We start from the raw sequence: 17,225 nt of genomic DNA, 5'->3' as shown, positions 1-17,225 counted from the left end.
AGTTAGCAAGCGCTAGCTGTTTGCCTGGATGCAAATGTCTGGGGAGTGCATGTTTAATAATGTATAGCTGTATTGCTTTAAAGTAACCCGGGGATGACTTTTTTCTGTAGGCCAACCCGGAAGCGTTTCCCTCATCAAAAAGCCTATGGGACTTTTACGTTGGATTTTTGAATCACTGCTAAAAATAGGCTCTGTGGTAAACAAACGTTTAATAATCTTAACAAATGAACACCACTTTAAGGATTTTTCGTTGTGAAACAAAATGTGAAAGTTTCTTTAGCTTTTGTCAACCACAGACCATATTTAAAGCTTCTAACAAAAAAATTAATTCAAAAAACCCACTGACTTTTAGACAAGGGAGCCAGAGGTGTTGAGTCACGAAAAAAATATTATGAAAAAAAGTTGAAAATGTATTGGTAAAAATGTATGGGAAACCTGTTTGTGTCCTCGTGTTGTACATGCATTGGTTTCTCTGTCTAAAGTGGAGAGGGTACGCAGCCAGTGGGACAGCACTCAGCATGGCATTGAGGCACGGCTCCAGCAGCTGGACAACATGATTGGTCACAGCAACCAGTGGGAGGAGCAGAGGAGGGAGGTGAAAGCTCTTATTGGGCTTAGTGAAGGACCTTTCTACAACCTTCTCCAGCAGTCCGGTGATCCCCTGACTAAACTGCTTGCTGACAACAAGGTTAGGGAAAAGTTTCACTGCTTGACTTTGTCTCGGTGTCCTCAGGGTGTCTAACACCTGTCCTTCATCCGGTCATTTATTGTCATTCTGTGTCCTTGTCATTACAGTACAATAGAAATATACCCAAGGGAAATTGTCAGCTCACTTTTCTAACAGAGAGAAAAATCTTAGACTAAACCAAACTTTACTTTATAAACTATTAGAGGTCCTTTATACAGCTGTATGCAAGGGTGGGATGAATAAATCACCCCTCTGCAGTATCACTTTGAACCTTAATAACATCCGTACACCCACATCATCCATCATTTTAATTTGAGATGATGACTTTTGGAAAAAAAAAATCTGCCTCATGAGTGTGTCCAGTGCATTACTGGACACAAACACTAGAGGGCAACTGAGTTAAACACAATCCAGCAGGTTAGATACACGGCTATCTGCTCCTGGTTTGTGTGCTCTTGTAATGATGAGTAATTGTCCATTTAAAAAAGTGAAGTGTACCTTGTTTTAAAGGAATAGGAGGCCTGGGGGTCATACATGGATGACTCATTTGCTAATGCTAAATTTAAAATAATAGTATGGCCTCATGAATAACAGTTGGGTTATGTAACCTGCTTGATTAAGTAGAGGTTAGAATAACAATGTCAGATTGCTGAGCTGCAGAAAAACAAATGTCTTTGTGTGTTTAGTCCCTGAACTTTAATTTAATTTTTATAAAGTTTACAGAATAGGTCGTTGATATTCTTGCTGGCAATTTGTCTAACTAAAGCTGATACCAGTTTATTAAAGCACTGTATGCAAATGAATAATTAAAAAAGAAGTAGTGCCAACAGGGGCTTTCACAGTGACAAATTATGGTTTAGTCACATCTTCAGTGTTATGATGATCCTAATGCTGCCGCGTTGATTGTTTTATAGGCGCTCCTCCAAGACCTGGGCCGAGGCCAAGCCACGGTCGTGGCCTTCAATGAGCTGTCAAATCATCTTCTGCGGGAGTATTCTACTGACGACACCAGGAGGATCAAAGAGGTCACAGAAAAGCACAACGCCGCCTGGAACAGCATCAATAATAGGTGCACACAAACTCACTTGTTTACCTGCACATAAACTCTGCTGCTCAGAAACTCAGAAATCTTTTACATGCATAGTAACGTTGTCATCGTTATTGATTGGCAGGGCAAGTGACCTCCATGCCCAGCTGGACAGCGAGCTGAAGGGCCTGCAGATGTCTCTCAGGGAGCTGGAGTCCTTCCTCAAGTGGCTCCAGGAGGCAGAGACCACAGTCAACGTTCTGGCCGACGCCTCCCAGAGGGAAGACCTGTCGCAGGACTCCGCCCACGTGAAGGAGCTGCGGTCACAACTGGAGGTAGGACCGTGAACAGATAGAGAAACTGTTTGTGTGTGTGTGTGTGTGTGTGTGTGTGTGTGAGAGTGTGGAAGCTATGCACAGGTGCTAGCCTATTATCTCAGTGTCATCCTTTATTAGCGCATCCTTCTTCAAAAGGACAGAGGCAGGGGTGTGTGTGTGTGTGTGTGTGTGTGTGTGTGTGTGTGTGTGTGTGTGTGTGTGTGTGTGTGTGTGTGTAGGTGCATCCATGTGTAAGCGGCTGGTTTAAGGTGTGTGAATGAGAGGGCACGCAGAGGGCGTGTGAGTGCTTGTATGCATTGAGTGCTGCACATTGATCCTCTTGTCCTATGCTGCTTAGGAAGTCACTGTGTGTGTGTGTGTGTGTGTGTGTGTGGATTTGGATGTGTGCTAGCGCTTCCACTCACTAGCTTGTCATTTACCCAGACCTTCCCTCAGGGATCTGTTGACACACACCATCTTATGCTTTATGTAACGTTTTAATCCCCAAATCGCTTCACCTCACCCTTTCAACAGATAAAATGGGCACTCATATTCTTTTTTTTTTAAAGTCTTTAAAAAAAAAAAAAGCTGACCCTTTAAGTCACGGCCTCGCTCATCTCTTTCCGATTTTACACTGAGGGGCTGTCATTTGCACAACCTCCCTTTTTTCAGACATTGTCAAAGATTTGGTGTTGTGTGCGCATCCAAGCTTCCTGTTGCTCTTCGGATGAACTCCTTGTCCCTGAGAAATTGCTGCAATGTCGTACATCTTTCATAGCAGAAAGCTTACGTCCCATAATAGCATTCTTGGTTTTGTCTTTGTGCATGCGACAGCGCTATCACAACCATTTCCATTGTCCAATTATTTAAAAGCAGGCCAAGGTTATAGAGAAAAATGACAGTGAATAACTGCATGAGTGGCCACAAAGATTTCTGAGGATTCATTAACTTGGTGTGGACGTGAGGCTAAGAGACTCCTGCAGCTCATTGTTGAGCCCTGGCTGGATTTGGTCTAATACAATTCTGTTCATTGGGAAGAAATGGACATTATTATCACATTCGTCTGCCCGTTACAGTGATCTATATTTGTTGTATTGAACACAATCCATCATTTAAGCCCTTTCAAAGGTTTAAAGGGCACATGCTGTATACTGTTGGATTTTATTCCTAAAAAGTCTGTCAAAGTCATTTCAAAGGGCAAGTATGTGGTCAAGGAGTAACCAAGTTCAAACTTAATTTATTATCCAGGGGCCCCATGGTCAAAAAGAAAAAGAATAGTTATGAAATCAGAAAAAGTGTTTTCCAGGCCTGTAAAAAGGTTTAAATTGACAGAATGTTTTGGAAAGGTTTTAAATATATATGTTTTGTCTATTGTTCCATTTTTTGTTTTATGAATTTAAAATCTAGTGCTGCACTGCGTGATCACTGAAATGTCACTGGAATCACGTGATACTCATCGGTGGATGCTGCTAGTTGGCGGTGGGAATGTCTACTAAAGTTTTTAAGTGCTGGCAGTTTGCTTATTCTCAAATGCCTGGGCAGTGCGCGTATGATAATGTATGGCTTTAGACCAATAAATATAATCAGTGGCTGCAGAGAAAGGCTTACCGTAGCTGTTCTGAATGTAGGCTTTGCACCAAAAGGTTTGACATTGGCAGCATGGGAGGGGGGGGCTAATTTATTGCCACAACCAATGATCTGTTAATGACTTGTGGGAACTGAGGACTATGGACTCACATTATTCCAATAGCTCTCATGCACAGAATAGTAGCCAAATTTAGATGTGAGCAAGCAGCAGGCGCATCTTGCATTTGGAATTGCACCGTACTTCAAATTGCTTGGAAATGGGGCACAATGAAATGGGAAGGTTAAGAAAAAGTTTTGAAAAGTAATTAGTGTAAGTGTATGTGAACACTGAGTATCAGTCAGATGCTTATGTCTAAAGAAATACTGGCACACTGACATATTGGATCTTTCTGAGTTGGTCATCACACACAGTTTTCATTTTTTTTCCTAATTTTTTTCTCTCATTCCTGTCTTTCTGTCTCAGTTGGAGTCGAGATTGATGGGTGGCACTAATGTCCATGAGGCAGGATTATAAAACAGCCTTTTAGCCTCAGAGGACGTGTGTTGACATAGAGTTGTCTCCCCAACCCTTTTATGAACTCACAATGGCTGCTCTGCCACTGTTGAGTGTCGGGTTACTTTAATCACAATTTTTTTGGCCAATGGCCATTATCCCTCTTACTGCTGTGTTCATATTAAGTGCACAGTTGGTGTTTTGGTTTGGAGCAATGACAAATACAAATGTGGCACATTAACTGAAATCTCCTGAAAACACAGAGGCTGAATGGATATTGAACAAAACTCAACTGAGACGTATAATGCACTGATTATAGACTGGACCACAAGAATTACCATCTTTTCTTAACATATACTGTGGTGGTGTCAAAAAATTGTTTGACATTTTGGGGAAATACAATTTATATTATTTGCTTTCTTGCTGGGTGTTTGATTGAAGATTGATATCACTCTTTTGTCCATCCATTAAAAGCCAAGCTCGCTGTTTCTCTGTAATCCACTCTTTATGGGAAGCCAAGATAATCTTATCACCCTCTGTCTCTCGCTAAAAACTTATCATACATGAAATTACATTAGAGTGCTACTGAACTTCTCTTTAACTCCAGGAACTAGGAAAGGGAATAATCATATTTTGTAAAATGTAACTTTTCTATTAATTTCATGTGTTTTCTTAAAAACTGTGGTGGATTGAACACTTAAAAAACATAGTCGCTTTAAAGTGGTATACTGTAATACTGTGTCATGATCATGGCATTGGAGTTACTGGTGGGCAGAGCTGGTTATACAGAAATAACACAGCACCAAGTCCCGTCAAATGATACTGGACTATCCTGACTCCCTGCCGGGAGTGAACTGCTCTGTTGCTACCGTCTCCGGAGCCCTTCTTCTCTTGGCAAATGGTCAGTGCAATGTCTGCCTCATTAGCGTGAGCTAACACAGCAGTGGCGGCTAAGATCTAACACCAAGCTTTTAAATGGCCCCAACAAACTCAAAATGACAACAAAATGGCTTGGCTGTTGATAATAATTAGGCAATGTCATGTTAACAGTTAGTCAATGTAACAGGCTCTCATAACTGTTTCCGGTGCAGAGCTCACACTCTCGCAGCAGCAGCTACAGCCCTAACAGTCTGTGGTGTAGTGGTGAAGTTGAGTGTGATGTGTTTGACGGAGTTGGCGATTCAGCAAGCTGAGATGCCACCAAAACGTTCAAAATTATTTTTGGCTGTACTACATGTCACTCTATTCACATTATGGATGTCACTTAAAGGTTACTGGTACTGGTAATTTTTAAACAATACCCAACCCTGCAGGTGGGCAATATGGATATAATGAAATTAATACACCATACAGAATTTTATATTATATTATACTGATATAATACATTGGAGTATAGTTTGTTTTCTGGAAATGTAATTTGAACAAATTATGTGGAAATCCAATCTAGTCATAAAGCAGCCGTGCTCATTAATTAGCAGCATTGTCTGCTATGGTCCAATACAACCAGAGACATTTTTGGGATAATTAACTCTGATTGACTAATTTCTATCATCTCATAGGACATATCACATCCCCTAATTCTGACTGGAGCTTGTCTGTGGTCCCTCCATCACACCACATATTCTGTATGTTGGAAAGTAAAGCAATAATGGTATTACCCGAGAAGTGCAAAGGTGCTATAGGAGCTGCTTTTATCAGGCTCAACCGTACGTGTTTGGCCATGGGCTTTTGAAATGTACATGTGCCTTTGTTTGTGTGTGTGTGTGTGTGTGTGTGTGTGTGTGTGTGTGTGTGTGTGTGCGCGCACACATGTGTTTTGACCAAAGCAGTGTGAGCAGCAGAGGCATACATGCCTCCTACAACCTCTTAACCTCTTACCCCCGTACTGTCAGTACCATTAAGACTGAGCCAACAAAACACTCTCCCTTGTAATTCCCTGTGAAGCAGAGTCGATACTGTGGAATGACTGGGACGGACACTGTAGCCAGTTAAACCTTGTCTAAACAGAGCTCTTCAGTAAACTCATCATGATCCCCTCTCCTTGTGACTGTGTGTGTGTATCTGTTGGTAAATTATGATTACTCTAGCTGGTTGCGTAGGTAAGCTGCCTGTTGGTTTAGAGGAATTTGTTTGTGTTCATTTCTCCTCTCTGCCTCGGAGTCTCCCTTCATGTGTACAGAGAGACAAGCGGGGGCCAAGTGCTGTAATGCATCCCGTAGTGCTTCACTGGAAACACCATTTGTGTATGTGTGTCACTTTGTGCTCATTTTAAATGCATGAGTCATAGTTATGGGGAGCCGTCGGTGTGCTGCTGGGCGATATAGAGGTTTTCATCCTCACTTCAAAAAGATGCCCCTTGTGTTGGTAGAAAGAGAGTTTTTTTCCAGCAGTACCTCAAATAAAAGTCAAGAGAAAGCGTCATTGACGACTTTAATGGGTTTTAAAAAAAAAAACACTGTGTGTAATACTGTGTGGTCAGTGGCTCTGCAGGAGCTGAGCGGCTGCTTTATGATAATCTCTTCTGATAGTGCTCCTATCTCCGCTTTTACGTGACTCTCTTTTTCTTCTGCTGCCTTTTTGTCTCTGGATGTCATCTCTCCGGCACTTGTGCGTGCTTCTGAGAGATTTATTCTCTAAAGATTTAAATGTTTTTTGCGTTGATAAAAGATGCTTAAAAGCTCTTTATCTTCTCTTGACCCTGCCCTCCTACCTTCTCACTTGCTGCTCTACTTTACTTCTCCTTTTCCTAGTCTTTTATCTGCTGTTTTTCAGCAAGGCCTTCGTTTTCTTCTCTGTTAATCTTATAAAAGCTGCATTTGGGGCCACACAAACAGAACACATAACAGACACATGCTCTTTTTCTCTTTCCCTCTCTGTCCCACACACAGACACACGCAATATAGTGTCACAAAGGAGGAGGAGCTGCCGGAAGTATTTCTCTCCTATGGTTTAAATGATACCCTCAGTGTTTCTCAGCATAGAAATGAGTGCCTTTTGGATTATGAAACGATACTGTAGCATTATGCTATGGCGTCCTATTTTAAATATATTAATTTTAGTTTTAGGATTTATTTTTGTCATTTTATACATTCATTAGAAAGTCGATTGAGATGTCACTGAGACAGCTCAGACATCCTCGAAAGGTGCACTAACCGAAACAGAAAAAGTGAAAGCAATTATCATATCATTACCATGTGAACAGCAGCAGTATTTGAAAAAACTCATTATTTGGCAGTGGACATTTTGTTGAACCACTGTTTCAGTGGTTAACCATTTCTTAATGAGAAGTCATATATTTGTTTTTTTTGTCTGCCTGTTTGGTAAAGCAAATAGCTTTATTGATACTAATGAGCCTAGGAGGCATGATTTAGAGCTGTAGCGCATTAAAAATGGTATTTTGTTGCAACTGGGAATTTGCTGAATCCATGCAGAATTGAGCAGTATCTTACCCAAGGATACTTCGGCATGCAGACTAGAGAAGTGGGATTGAGTCCCTGATTTTCCAATTAGTAGATGACCCACTCTACCTCCTGAGTCACAGACTAATATGGAAGACAAGCTGTTTTACGCTGTAAAAATGTTAAGCATTGTGATTGAATGTTTCCAACATACTCCTTGTTAACCCATCTTTTTATATTTTTGGGACACAGGCTTGTAATTTTGACTTTTATCAAAGAAACTGATCTTTTTTAATACATTAATTCTCGTCATTCCACCAGGACAGTTTCATGTCCCTCCAAGACGTGGAAGTGCTCCAACTGTCAGTCACTAACATTGCCAAGGCAGAAAATGAATGGGACATTTACTTCCAGGAACCTGGACGCCTGAAATAGCTCCTCCCTCTTCGTAACTCTATTGTGTGTGTGCATCTCATTTGTGCATGGCTCAGTCTCCCTCTCTCACTCTCTTCCCGCTCCCCTTCTCTTTCTCTCTTTGTCTGTCCCTCGCTTATTGATCTGTTGGTTGTCTCGCGTAATGTCATTCTGCCTTTACGGCAGCGGCAGTGGTTGTCGTCCCTTACACCGCTGCTTTTGATCCGTCTCTCTCCTTCTTTTCTTCTCCGCTTTCTCTCTCTTCCTCTCTTTGCTCTGAAGGGAGTATTATCTCTCTCTCTTCCTCCCCTCTTCTCACTCATTCTCTCTGTCTCTCTCTGGATCAGTGGCAGTAAAAAGTGAACCGCGTACGATCAGCTTCTCTTCTCGTCCAGTGCAACTCGTGCCTTCCTCTCTCCTCGCCCCCCCTGCTTGCCAGCACTTTCCAGTCTTCTCTCCTTGTTGATTTTTTCTTCTTCTCTTCCATCTACTTCTTCTTCATTTCCTTTTTCTTCGTCACCCTTCTCTGACTCTGCAGGGTGCCGTCACAAGTGATTTGTTTGATTCTCTTCTGGCTCTGCAGTCGGGGTGCGCGTGTGAATGTCCGCGTGGAGGAGAAAGTGAGTGTCTCGTCTTGTCCTGCTCGCCTGCATCATCGTATGTGTGTGTGAGAGTGTGTGCATGCTGAGAGCTCTGTGAGAGTGACTGTTTCTAAAGAGAGAGAGAGAGATAACTGAGGCTGCACTCACTGTGTGCAGCACGTGTGTATATGTGACGAAACATGGGGGCATGCTGAGCTGAGTACGCTTGCGAGTGTGTGTTTTCTCTCTCTCTCTCTCTCTGTGCATGTGTGTGTGTGTGTGTGCGCATCACGTCAGCTTGGCTGGGGTCTGGTCGGCTGGTAAGGGAGAGGGAGAGGGAGAGGGAGAACAATATGAGCGGGGTAGGGCAGTGCTAGCATGCGGACCAGGAGCAGGCTGCTGCAGAGTTGTAGCAGTCTTAAGATGATGGCCATGGTCCGGACCTCCCTCCAGAAAGTGGTGGTCTTCCTACACAGGCTCCAGAGGATGGCCATCTCCTCGCCACGCTACCAGAAACTCTGCAAGGTATGTGGACTCCAGGAGAGAGAGCAAGCTGAAGGACTGAAGGAAAGAGTTTCTGTTTTTAGTTTTTCTGCTTTTTCTTTTTCTTAATTGGGTTGAAATTAGTTTTTAGCTTGTACATCTGTGTAGTCTGTTTTTTTTTTTTTTAACTTGCTCTCAAAACTTTCAGCACATGTTTTGGAGTCTGCTTTTGGTTTGTTTTTGTAACTATTTTTACAAATGTAAAGGCTGTTTGTGTATCAGCAGATAGCCAAGTTTTGGCTGGGTATGTGTGTATTTGCAATGTAAATGTCACCAAGCAGTCTATCTCTGCCACATCCGTTGTTTCTTATTTATTTTTGGTCGTTTTATTCATGAGCCATTTGGTTGTCAAGACATTCTGTTCCAGGATATGGTGTTTGGGGGAGTCTGTCACCTCCACAGTATGTCATTTTAAATTTATAAATATATACCTCACTAACTTTAGGACTTTTGGCACTTTTTCTGCATAACAGATGAGGACTCCCAACTGTGCATCTTTGTTGTGGTGTGTGTGCAAGTGCTATATATTTTTGTCTGTATAGTGTCAGTTTTGAAGTTTTGACGCTATAGTGGTGCAGGGATAAACAAACTAACAAGGCAGAGTGGAGTGTGTAGTGTGTTGTTTTTGAGTGAGTCCGTATTTTGTATTTTTGAAGTTTGTGTTTGTGAGAGGCATCCAGATATGACATTTTGTGTCAGTGAAGTGAAAGGAGACTTGTGTTCCTCAGTGGTCAGAGGATTGGTGAGAGAGTTTGCTCAACATGGATAATGGCTGCAATGAACAATTAAGTCTCTTAATTTAAGTCGTTGGCTGACTTTCTTATGCTGAAATCACACGAAGACGAACATGGTGCTGCCACACAAATAAGAGTGTTCTTGATGTTTAATGAAAATACAAAGACAGTTCACTTTGTAGCACGCTCCAGCCGCTTGTCAGCTCCATTGATTTCACCTTAGAGGAAATGACTGCTGCTGTGTGGTGGACTTGTTGTTATTTTCTATCACCGTTGATCATAATCGATCGCTGATCTTCATTGCTGTCTCTGCTGCATTGCAAAACATTGACCTGCTCTCAGTAAGAGGGCAGAGGGGACCAGCTGTTCGGATTTGACAGTGTGGGAGACTAATGCATCAGACCAGTTTCTGATTACTTTCCTGCTTCAATCATGCCTCAGCAAACATGTGGCAGTTCAACTAAATCCCTTCCTAATCCATGAATTCATCGCTACTTAGTGCTCCACCCTTTTTTCAGTGCATGTGTTTGGTTGTTTGTCATTCTTTCTTTGTATTTTTCTAAACCGTGATCATGGGTAAATTCTGTTGACTGTATTTTTACAGGTTTCACTTAGCTCTCCTGTCTCTTAATAAAAGGGAAACACAGAATGAGAGATGGCAACAAGATGAGACTTGGTGAAAAATAGAGTGCGAGAGGGAGCGATAAACAGAGCATTAGGCATCAATAATTTTCCTGCTCTTTCTCAGTTATTTATCTTGTGAATGCTATGCTTGCTCTTGCTTGTTTAACCAAGTGAAGTCAGATCACTCCTGCAGCCTTGCATGTGTACAGAATCTGCACAATCAAAACTTGTGCTTTCTCCCATTGTAAACTTACTCAACTCAGGAGTTTAATCCCTCATTTGGCTCTGTTAAGCATCCTTAGAGGCCGGACCTTCCTGGACTGTGTCCCCAGCGATGGGAGGCATCAGTCATTCCACACTCGATTACCCTCCCCTGGGTTGCATCAGTCATTCCAGCTTCGTTTGGCCTTCCCTTGGGGGAATCAGTAATGCTGGGCTTGTCCTGCCTCCCTGGGGTGCGCTCACTGGCTGCCAGACTGGAACAGTGACTTCTGCATGATGGATTTGCTCGGGGCTCACATTCTGGGGTCGGCCATTCTTTCTGCATCAGGACAGCACTGGTCATAAGACAGCCCACCTGGCTATTGTCTGATTCAGGATAATAAGTAAACTAGTGGCTCTTCTTAAAGTGGGGGCAGAAATTTTTCTACTTTTCCCCCCTCTAGTGTTTCCAAGTGGTATTATTGTTGGTGCTGCTGTCACAAAGATAACCGCATCACTTCCCGTTTTGCCAGGTAAATTTGTAAAAAGTGTGGAAGATTTAGGGAGATTTAGTGGCATATTGTGGTAGGGATTGCAGCTTGCAAATAGCTGGAACCTCTCCTTGTTGGAATTCCTTCAGTGTTCATTGTTCAGGACGTTTTTCAGTGGGAGCCAAATTATCAGCAGAGGTCTCTTCATCTCCAAACGAATGGACCTGGTGATTTAAACCAGCCAAAACCCCGAATGAAGCAGTTTACTAATCAGTCTTCCTCTGATGCTGTTTTGGCATGTCAGAGACCTGTGGCTCGCATATCATCTTTTGTCTGTGATATCTTATGATCCATGTTCAGGTCTCTTTTTTTCCCAAAAAAGTGAAACTAAACTAAACTACAACTAAATATTAATAAAAAATTGGTAAAACCACAGAAAAAAGCAGTTTCACGTTATGAATCAGTTTGTCTAATGCTGCTCATTGCAGGTAGGCTGCTTACTATTGTGGCCAACACGAAAATGCAAATGGCCCTTTCCAGAGCTAGAACTCCATGGATGACCCGCTCCCTATGTAGATATAAACTGCTTATGCTAAGGTAACGAAAACAAAGCATTTCTTATTTTCAGGTGATTATACATGAAAGAAAATACAGCTATATTATATTTAATTTATGCCAACATATCCCCCCAAAAGTCTTCACAGTTGACCTTTAAGCATTTACACACAGCAATAAAAAAAGCTAGTACAGGTGAATGTTGGAAAAAAACGAAGTCAAACAATCTCTTGTAATGAAATGCAGACTTACTACACAGTAATAGACTTTCTAACAAACACTGATACTCTTTGGTAACTGGATATTGCTACTGATGGCTGATGTGTTACACAAGTGATGACACACTGCCTTTGTGCCATAAATCCATCATTCATTTTCTTGGTGGCAGATGGTATTGAACACTGAAAGTGAGGTTTATAGGGAAAAATCTAAAAGCTGGTGGTGTTAATATTCTATGACCATTATATTGTGCAGTCACCATTTACTCCATAATGATAAGTTAAAGCACAAAACATGTCTATTTTCACTTAATAGCAGATTCATATTGATTAATAAAAATTGTAACCACTGTAATTATTTTTGGTGAAGTAAATAACAGTAAATAACTAAAAATATTCTTTATTTTCCAGTTGAACACACTGTATTCATACCACCCTGTAGCTGGAAAAACAAATCTGCATATAAATAATATTCAACTGATCTGTCTGACCAAGTCAACACTCTGTGACATGAAGGCTGTATATTACATGCCGGCTATATTTTCCTCTTGGCAGTCCAATTAAGCTGCAAAGCCAAGCTTATCTTCTAAAACATATTGACCTCCATCTTATTGGTCCTCACTATGTCTTAACAGTGGCAGGATGGAGTAGGGTGACCGTCGTGCCAGCTCACCAAGCTATGACTGATGGGAACTTTATAAAGTCTCCTGAGTCATAACCATCTCTTCGTCTATTCCTGTTAATCGTGCTTCGCTGGTAGCTTTTGGGAGTTTGCGTCTTTGTGTGCCCCCTTTTTACAGCACTCATTATGTTGATGTATAATACTGAGCTTTGCAGTCTTTGCGAGCAGAAGCCATTTAGTTTCAACCGTTTTTGGAATTGCATCTATTATTTTGTGCGTAGATTGTTTTCTTCTCCCACTTTCCCAATTCAAAGCAATAATGTTTAATGAGCTTGTAGGCTATTAAGAGAATTTTTACATCTATACAGCACTCCCTAAGGCTTTGTTTCTGTAGTGTATTTATCCCAGACTAAGAATCGCACTCACTCCCATTATAGACGCCAACTAAACGCCTTACATGTAAATGTGAATCACTGTAATGTCCTCCCCCTTTTTTTTCACCTGCTTTTAGCCTGCAGCATCCTTGTTCTCCAGTGTTCTTCTTTGCTTGCATGCATATGACATGAGTAGTTTACTGGTAAAGAGTACCTCTGAGTAGCATGCCTGGTTAGCTTATAGTGAGGTACACAGAGGGCTCTGGCAGCTCATTTCATCTCCTCACTTTTGCTCTGCTCTGTCTCTCTGTGTGTAATCACTAGCTGAGAATTGGCTGAAGGGCCCACCTCCCTCCTGAGGAGTGTCCTCCTACTCTCATTACTGTGGCAATGGCTCCTACTGTGTGTGTGTGTGTGTGTGTGTGTGTTTGTGTGTGTGTGTGTGTGTGTGTGTGTGTGTGTGTGTGTGTGTGTGTTTCGTTGAGCCAAAACCCACTTTAGAAACAGCCCGAAAGCATTGACAGTGTGTAGTCATGCCTTCTCTTTCCTATTGTTTGTCTGGCGAATAGTTTAGCCTTTGGGCTCCACACTCCATCCACCTTTGCTTGTGGCTCACTGCTACCCCAGGACAGGTGACTCAGGCATGGGCATGGAGCCCAGCAGTCTGACCTCCCCGTCCTTGAGTTCCACTGGGGTCCTCTGGGTTATTAGCAAGTGTTAGCATTAGCAGTAAGAGCCCCAGGTGCAAGCGTATGACCCTCCACTAACACACACACACACACACACACACACACACACACACACAGACACACACAAGTCCTCCCTCTGTAACCTGGTGTGCTCTCAAATCACAGATTTTTTTGTTTCACGCATGCTTAGACACATTTAGTTTACGAACACACGCCCACAGTGCGTTCTGTTCTCCCTCACACCTAAACTCACACACATGCATGCACACATTTACTCACTCACCCACGAGTATACGCACTCACTTACTCCACAGCTAGCCTGAGTGATGAGTCACAGGCGGGAGAATTATGTGGTAACAGATTCATAAATGGAGATCATTTAAATTCATCAAGACAAAATTGGGAGAGAGCAGGGACAATAAAAGAAAATGAAGGCGGAATTCCGCTACCAATCAACATTGCATGTAAATCATTGAGATGGCCCTCCTATTGGCAGTAGTGGTGATTTGAAATAGCACTTAAATCACTGATACTGCCCAGAGTAAAGCTGCTCTCATGTTTTTCATTGCTGCTAGTGCAGCAAGTGACCGCTAGATTAGGAGGAGATTAGAAGAAACTCTCCATGTGATTGACAAATGCCATCCTGGGATTAGATGACATATGTGATAAACTATCTTTTAATATTATTAGATGCAAATATAAATGGAGAGAAACTCCTTCAGTCTCTTTGCCTCTCCCCTCTCTCTCTCTCTCTCCGTCTGCTTTGTCTCTCACACATCCACATCCAGTAAACCCATTTATTGAGTCAGTATTGCATGTGTGCGTTGGGCTTGTGTCTTTGTGCACTACGATGGATTTTGTGCACACACTTCCATTAGTGGCTTTCAGGCGGGTCCCAATAGCAAGCTAAACCTGGTAATGCCTGTGTGGTTTATTGTCAGATGGACTTTATGTTGCTGGAAAGCTCTGCCCCTCAACATGTGACGGTCCGGATAAACAACAGATTGTTGCCAGGAAGGAGGAGAGAAAAGGAGGGAGAGACAGATCCAAAGATATCCACAGAGAAGTGTATTTATATAATGGTTGCATTGATGATACCCAATTATCTAGGTGACCAAACAGTGGAATCACATCCTTTATGTGAACAACTTTTTCACATAGACTTACATGACGAAACAGACAGATCTATAAGTCAGTGGATGACTTGTTTCACGATTAAAATTTGATCCATTCAGTTTGATAACATTTGGAAGATGTAAAAGATTAGCAGAGTGCCAAATTGGAAGAAGCAGCTCGACCGGTGGAAGTCTCTTATGCACCTGCTCTGTGGGCCGCACAGTGGGGAAGCAGTGCCAATCTTCATGGTAATTTTATATACAGTCTAACTCTTTTGGCTTCATGGGCCACTGAGCAACTTTTATAGGAATAAATGGGGCCCGCCTCCAACTCTGTATCCAGTTGTCTTTATAAATATATTAATGGAGCCAAACCATGATGAGCTTAGCTTAGCAGCAAGCCAGAAAGCAAGAGGAAACAAATTCTCAAATATCACAAATCAGCACTTCCGAAATTTACAGTTTAGCCAGTTCTATCTTGTTTGTTGAATTCATATACAAGCAGAAATGTAAAAATATTCCCAGTTTCATGCTGCAAGAAATTTTTACAAGCCAATCTCTCTACACACAGCCCCACAAATACTAGGTTATTGTGAAATTGTGTGTGAAGTTATGACTTAAATCGGGAAGTCAATTGATGCAAACTTTAACTCCAGTTACATGACTGTTGTGACTGTACTTGATACTCATCATTAGAGGAACAGATGATGGGTCTCCAAACCCATCATCTGTTCCTCTGATGACAATAAGCCCTTTGGGAGCAACGTCCAATATATTGGGGGTTCCAGTGTAGCCACCTGTTTACCAGACCAAGACCTGCTCTTCTGTGCGCTGGTCATTTTGGGTAATCTCTATACACAGATATCTGCATATCAATGGAGATAAATAAAAAAGAAGTTAATAAAAGGCCTTCAGAAGATAGCTTAAAGTCTCCGAAATTGCATTTTGGCCAAAACATTTACCTGCAGCTCAAAATTGATTGGTTAGTAACACTCTGACTACTAATGGAAACCAGAATGCCTTTGATACCAAAATCTTGTTCTGTTGCCAACAGAGTCTTCATATATATGCAGATACCATTTTACAGGGATTAAGCTGGATGCTAAAGACACATTTCAGTTGTGTAATAATAAAGATAAAGGCATGAAAGTTAAATACCCTGCTCCAGTGGAAGACCTGTTTGTTTTCAGCCAGCTGACTTTGGCCGAAAACTGTCTGACTCACCTGACATCATGATCTATGGCCGGCCAAGACTTCTCCACACTGGATCACACCAAGTTAAGACAGGATAGAGATTACAATGGCGTGCAGGCTCAGTGGACAAAAGGCACATACCACGTAGCATTCAACTCCATCCCAAGATTTTTGCCCTTTTTTTTTTTCTCTCCTTCGTGTCATGACCATCTCTCCCTCTAGAGCCGAATTGCTGTAAAAATAAATGTTCAATGTACTGAGAAATTTCTAGAGACTAACATAGAACGAGAGAGAAAAGGGGACACATTGACCTAGAGGCAGTGGAAGGCAGGAGGCAGCAATGTTGCCAGCTTGAAGTCTCTCTGACCTTCTACCTCCCCTCACACCCTCCCTTTCCCTGTCGCCCACACTGCTTGCCACACCGAGTCAGGGGGCGGCCTAAGTGGGGGAAATAAAATGTGGGGTGCAATCATTTTTGCTGGTCCTTCTATTCCTGGCCTGACGATCAATCTATGGGGACAAGGCCTGAGCGCTGCCCCCCGCCAGTGTCCCACCCTGCCAATATCTATGGTAAGCACACAAACACAGTGCTGACTCACGGCTCATATTGTGTTTTTCTCTGTGTGCGAGCGTCTGTACCTCTGCGGTGCTGACAAATATCACAGTTTCAGATTGGAGACGAGATTATAGTGTGTAATCCTTACTCAAACACACACACACACACACACACACACACACATATAGTGGCCCTCAGCCTCACACACACAATCGACAGCATAGACCAGAATAATGATCAGAGGATTGACCCAATTATTACTATGCAGATTTCAACGATCATATTAGGGTTTATTTTCGTTACTTCTTCTTTTCTCCTTCATTGGTGCTGCCTTTCCGACTTTGACACTCAGTCATTCTCCTTTGTGTTTTTCTACTTTGGCCATTTTCCCTCTTCTGTAAAGGATAATTAATTCTTTAAAATGAAGTGACACATTTGTCGAAAGATAACGTCTGCTCCCTCTACGTCTCAGTGGTTTGTTTTTATTTCTTTGGTGCACAAGTGATTTTGCATTTCCTCTGTTTTATGGAAGACGCAGAGCACATTTCCCAGTGATTTATCTTTTCAAATCTCTTATTCACATCTGAGAGAATGTCTTTGTTTTGCTGTCATTCTGTCGCTCTTTTTGGAGTGACAAACATCCCTTTGATCAATTAAACAACCTTGTAGGCTCTTTGTACAAACACACAAGGAAAAAAATGACTTTGATTTAACTAAGCGAGCTTTTTTTAGCTGGGAAGTATGAAGCCACACTCTCCTCTCTTTCTGTACCTGTCTGCCTTCTTCTCTGTTATCACTGCTCTC

General features: G+C 42.1%; 1 protein-coding gene across 5 annotated transcripts in view; it reads left to right on the top strand.

Annotated features, from left to right (window-relative positions):
• The window catches only part of utrn (utrophin), a 239,026-nt gene that overhangs the window by 72,980 nt on the left and 148,821 nt on the right, over positions 1-17,225 (top strand). For all 5 annotated transcript variants that reach the window (XM_042503021.1, XM_042503022.1, XM_042503024.1 and 2 more), the window contains 3 exons: positions 483-688; positions 1,603-1,757; positions 1,861-2,050. In XM_042503021.1, coding sequence (XP_042358955.1) covers positions 483-688; positions 1,603-1,757; positions 1,861-2,050 — 551 coding nt within the window. The remainder of the gene's footprint in view (positions 1-482; positions 689-1,602; positions 1,758-1,860; positions 2,051-17,225) is intronic.

Source organism: Plectropomus leopardus, chromosome 16, assembly GCF_008729295.1.
Source record: "Plectropomus leopardus isolate mb chromosome 16, YSFRI_Pleo_2.0, whole genome shotgun sequence".
Lineage (NCBI taxonomy): Eukaryota > Metazoa > Chordata > Actinopteri > Perciformes > Serranidae > Plectropomus > Plectropomus leopardus.
The sequence above is the reverse complement of the archived record's forward strand: the minus strand, read 5'-3'. Positions and strand labels throughout refer to the sequence as shown.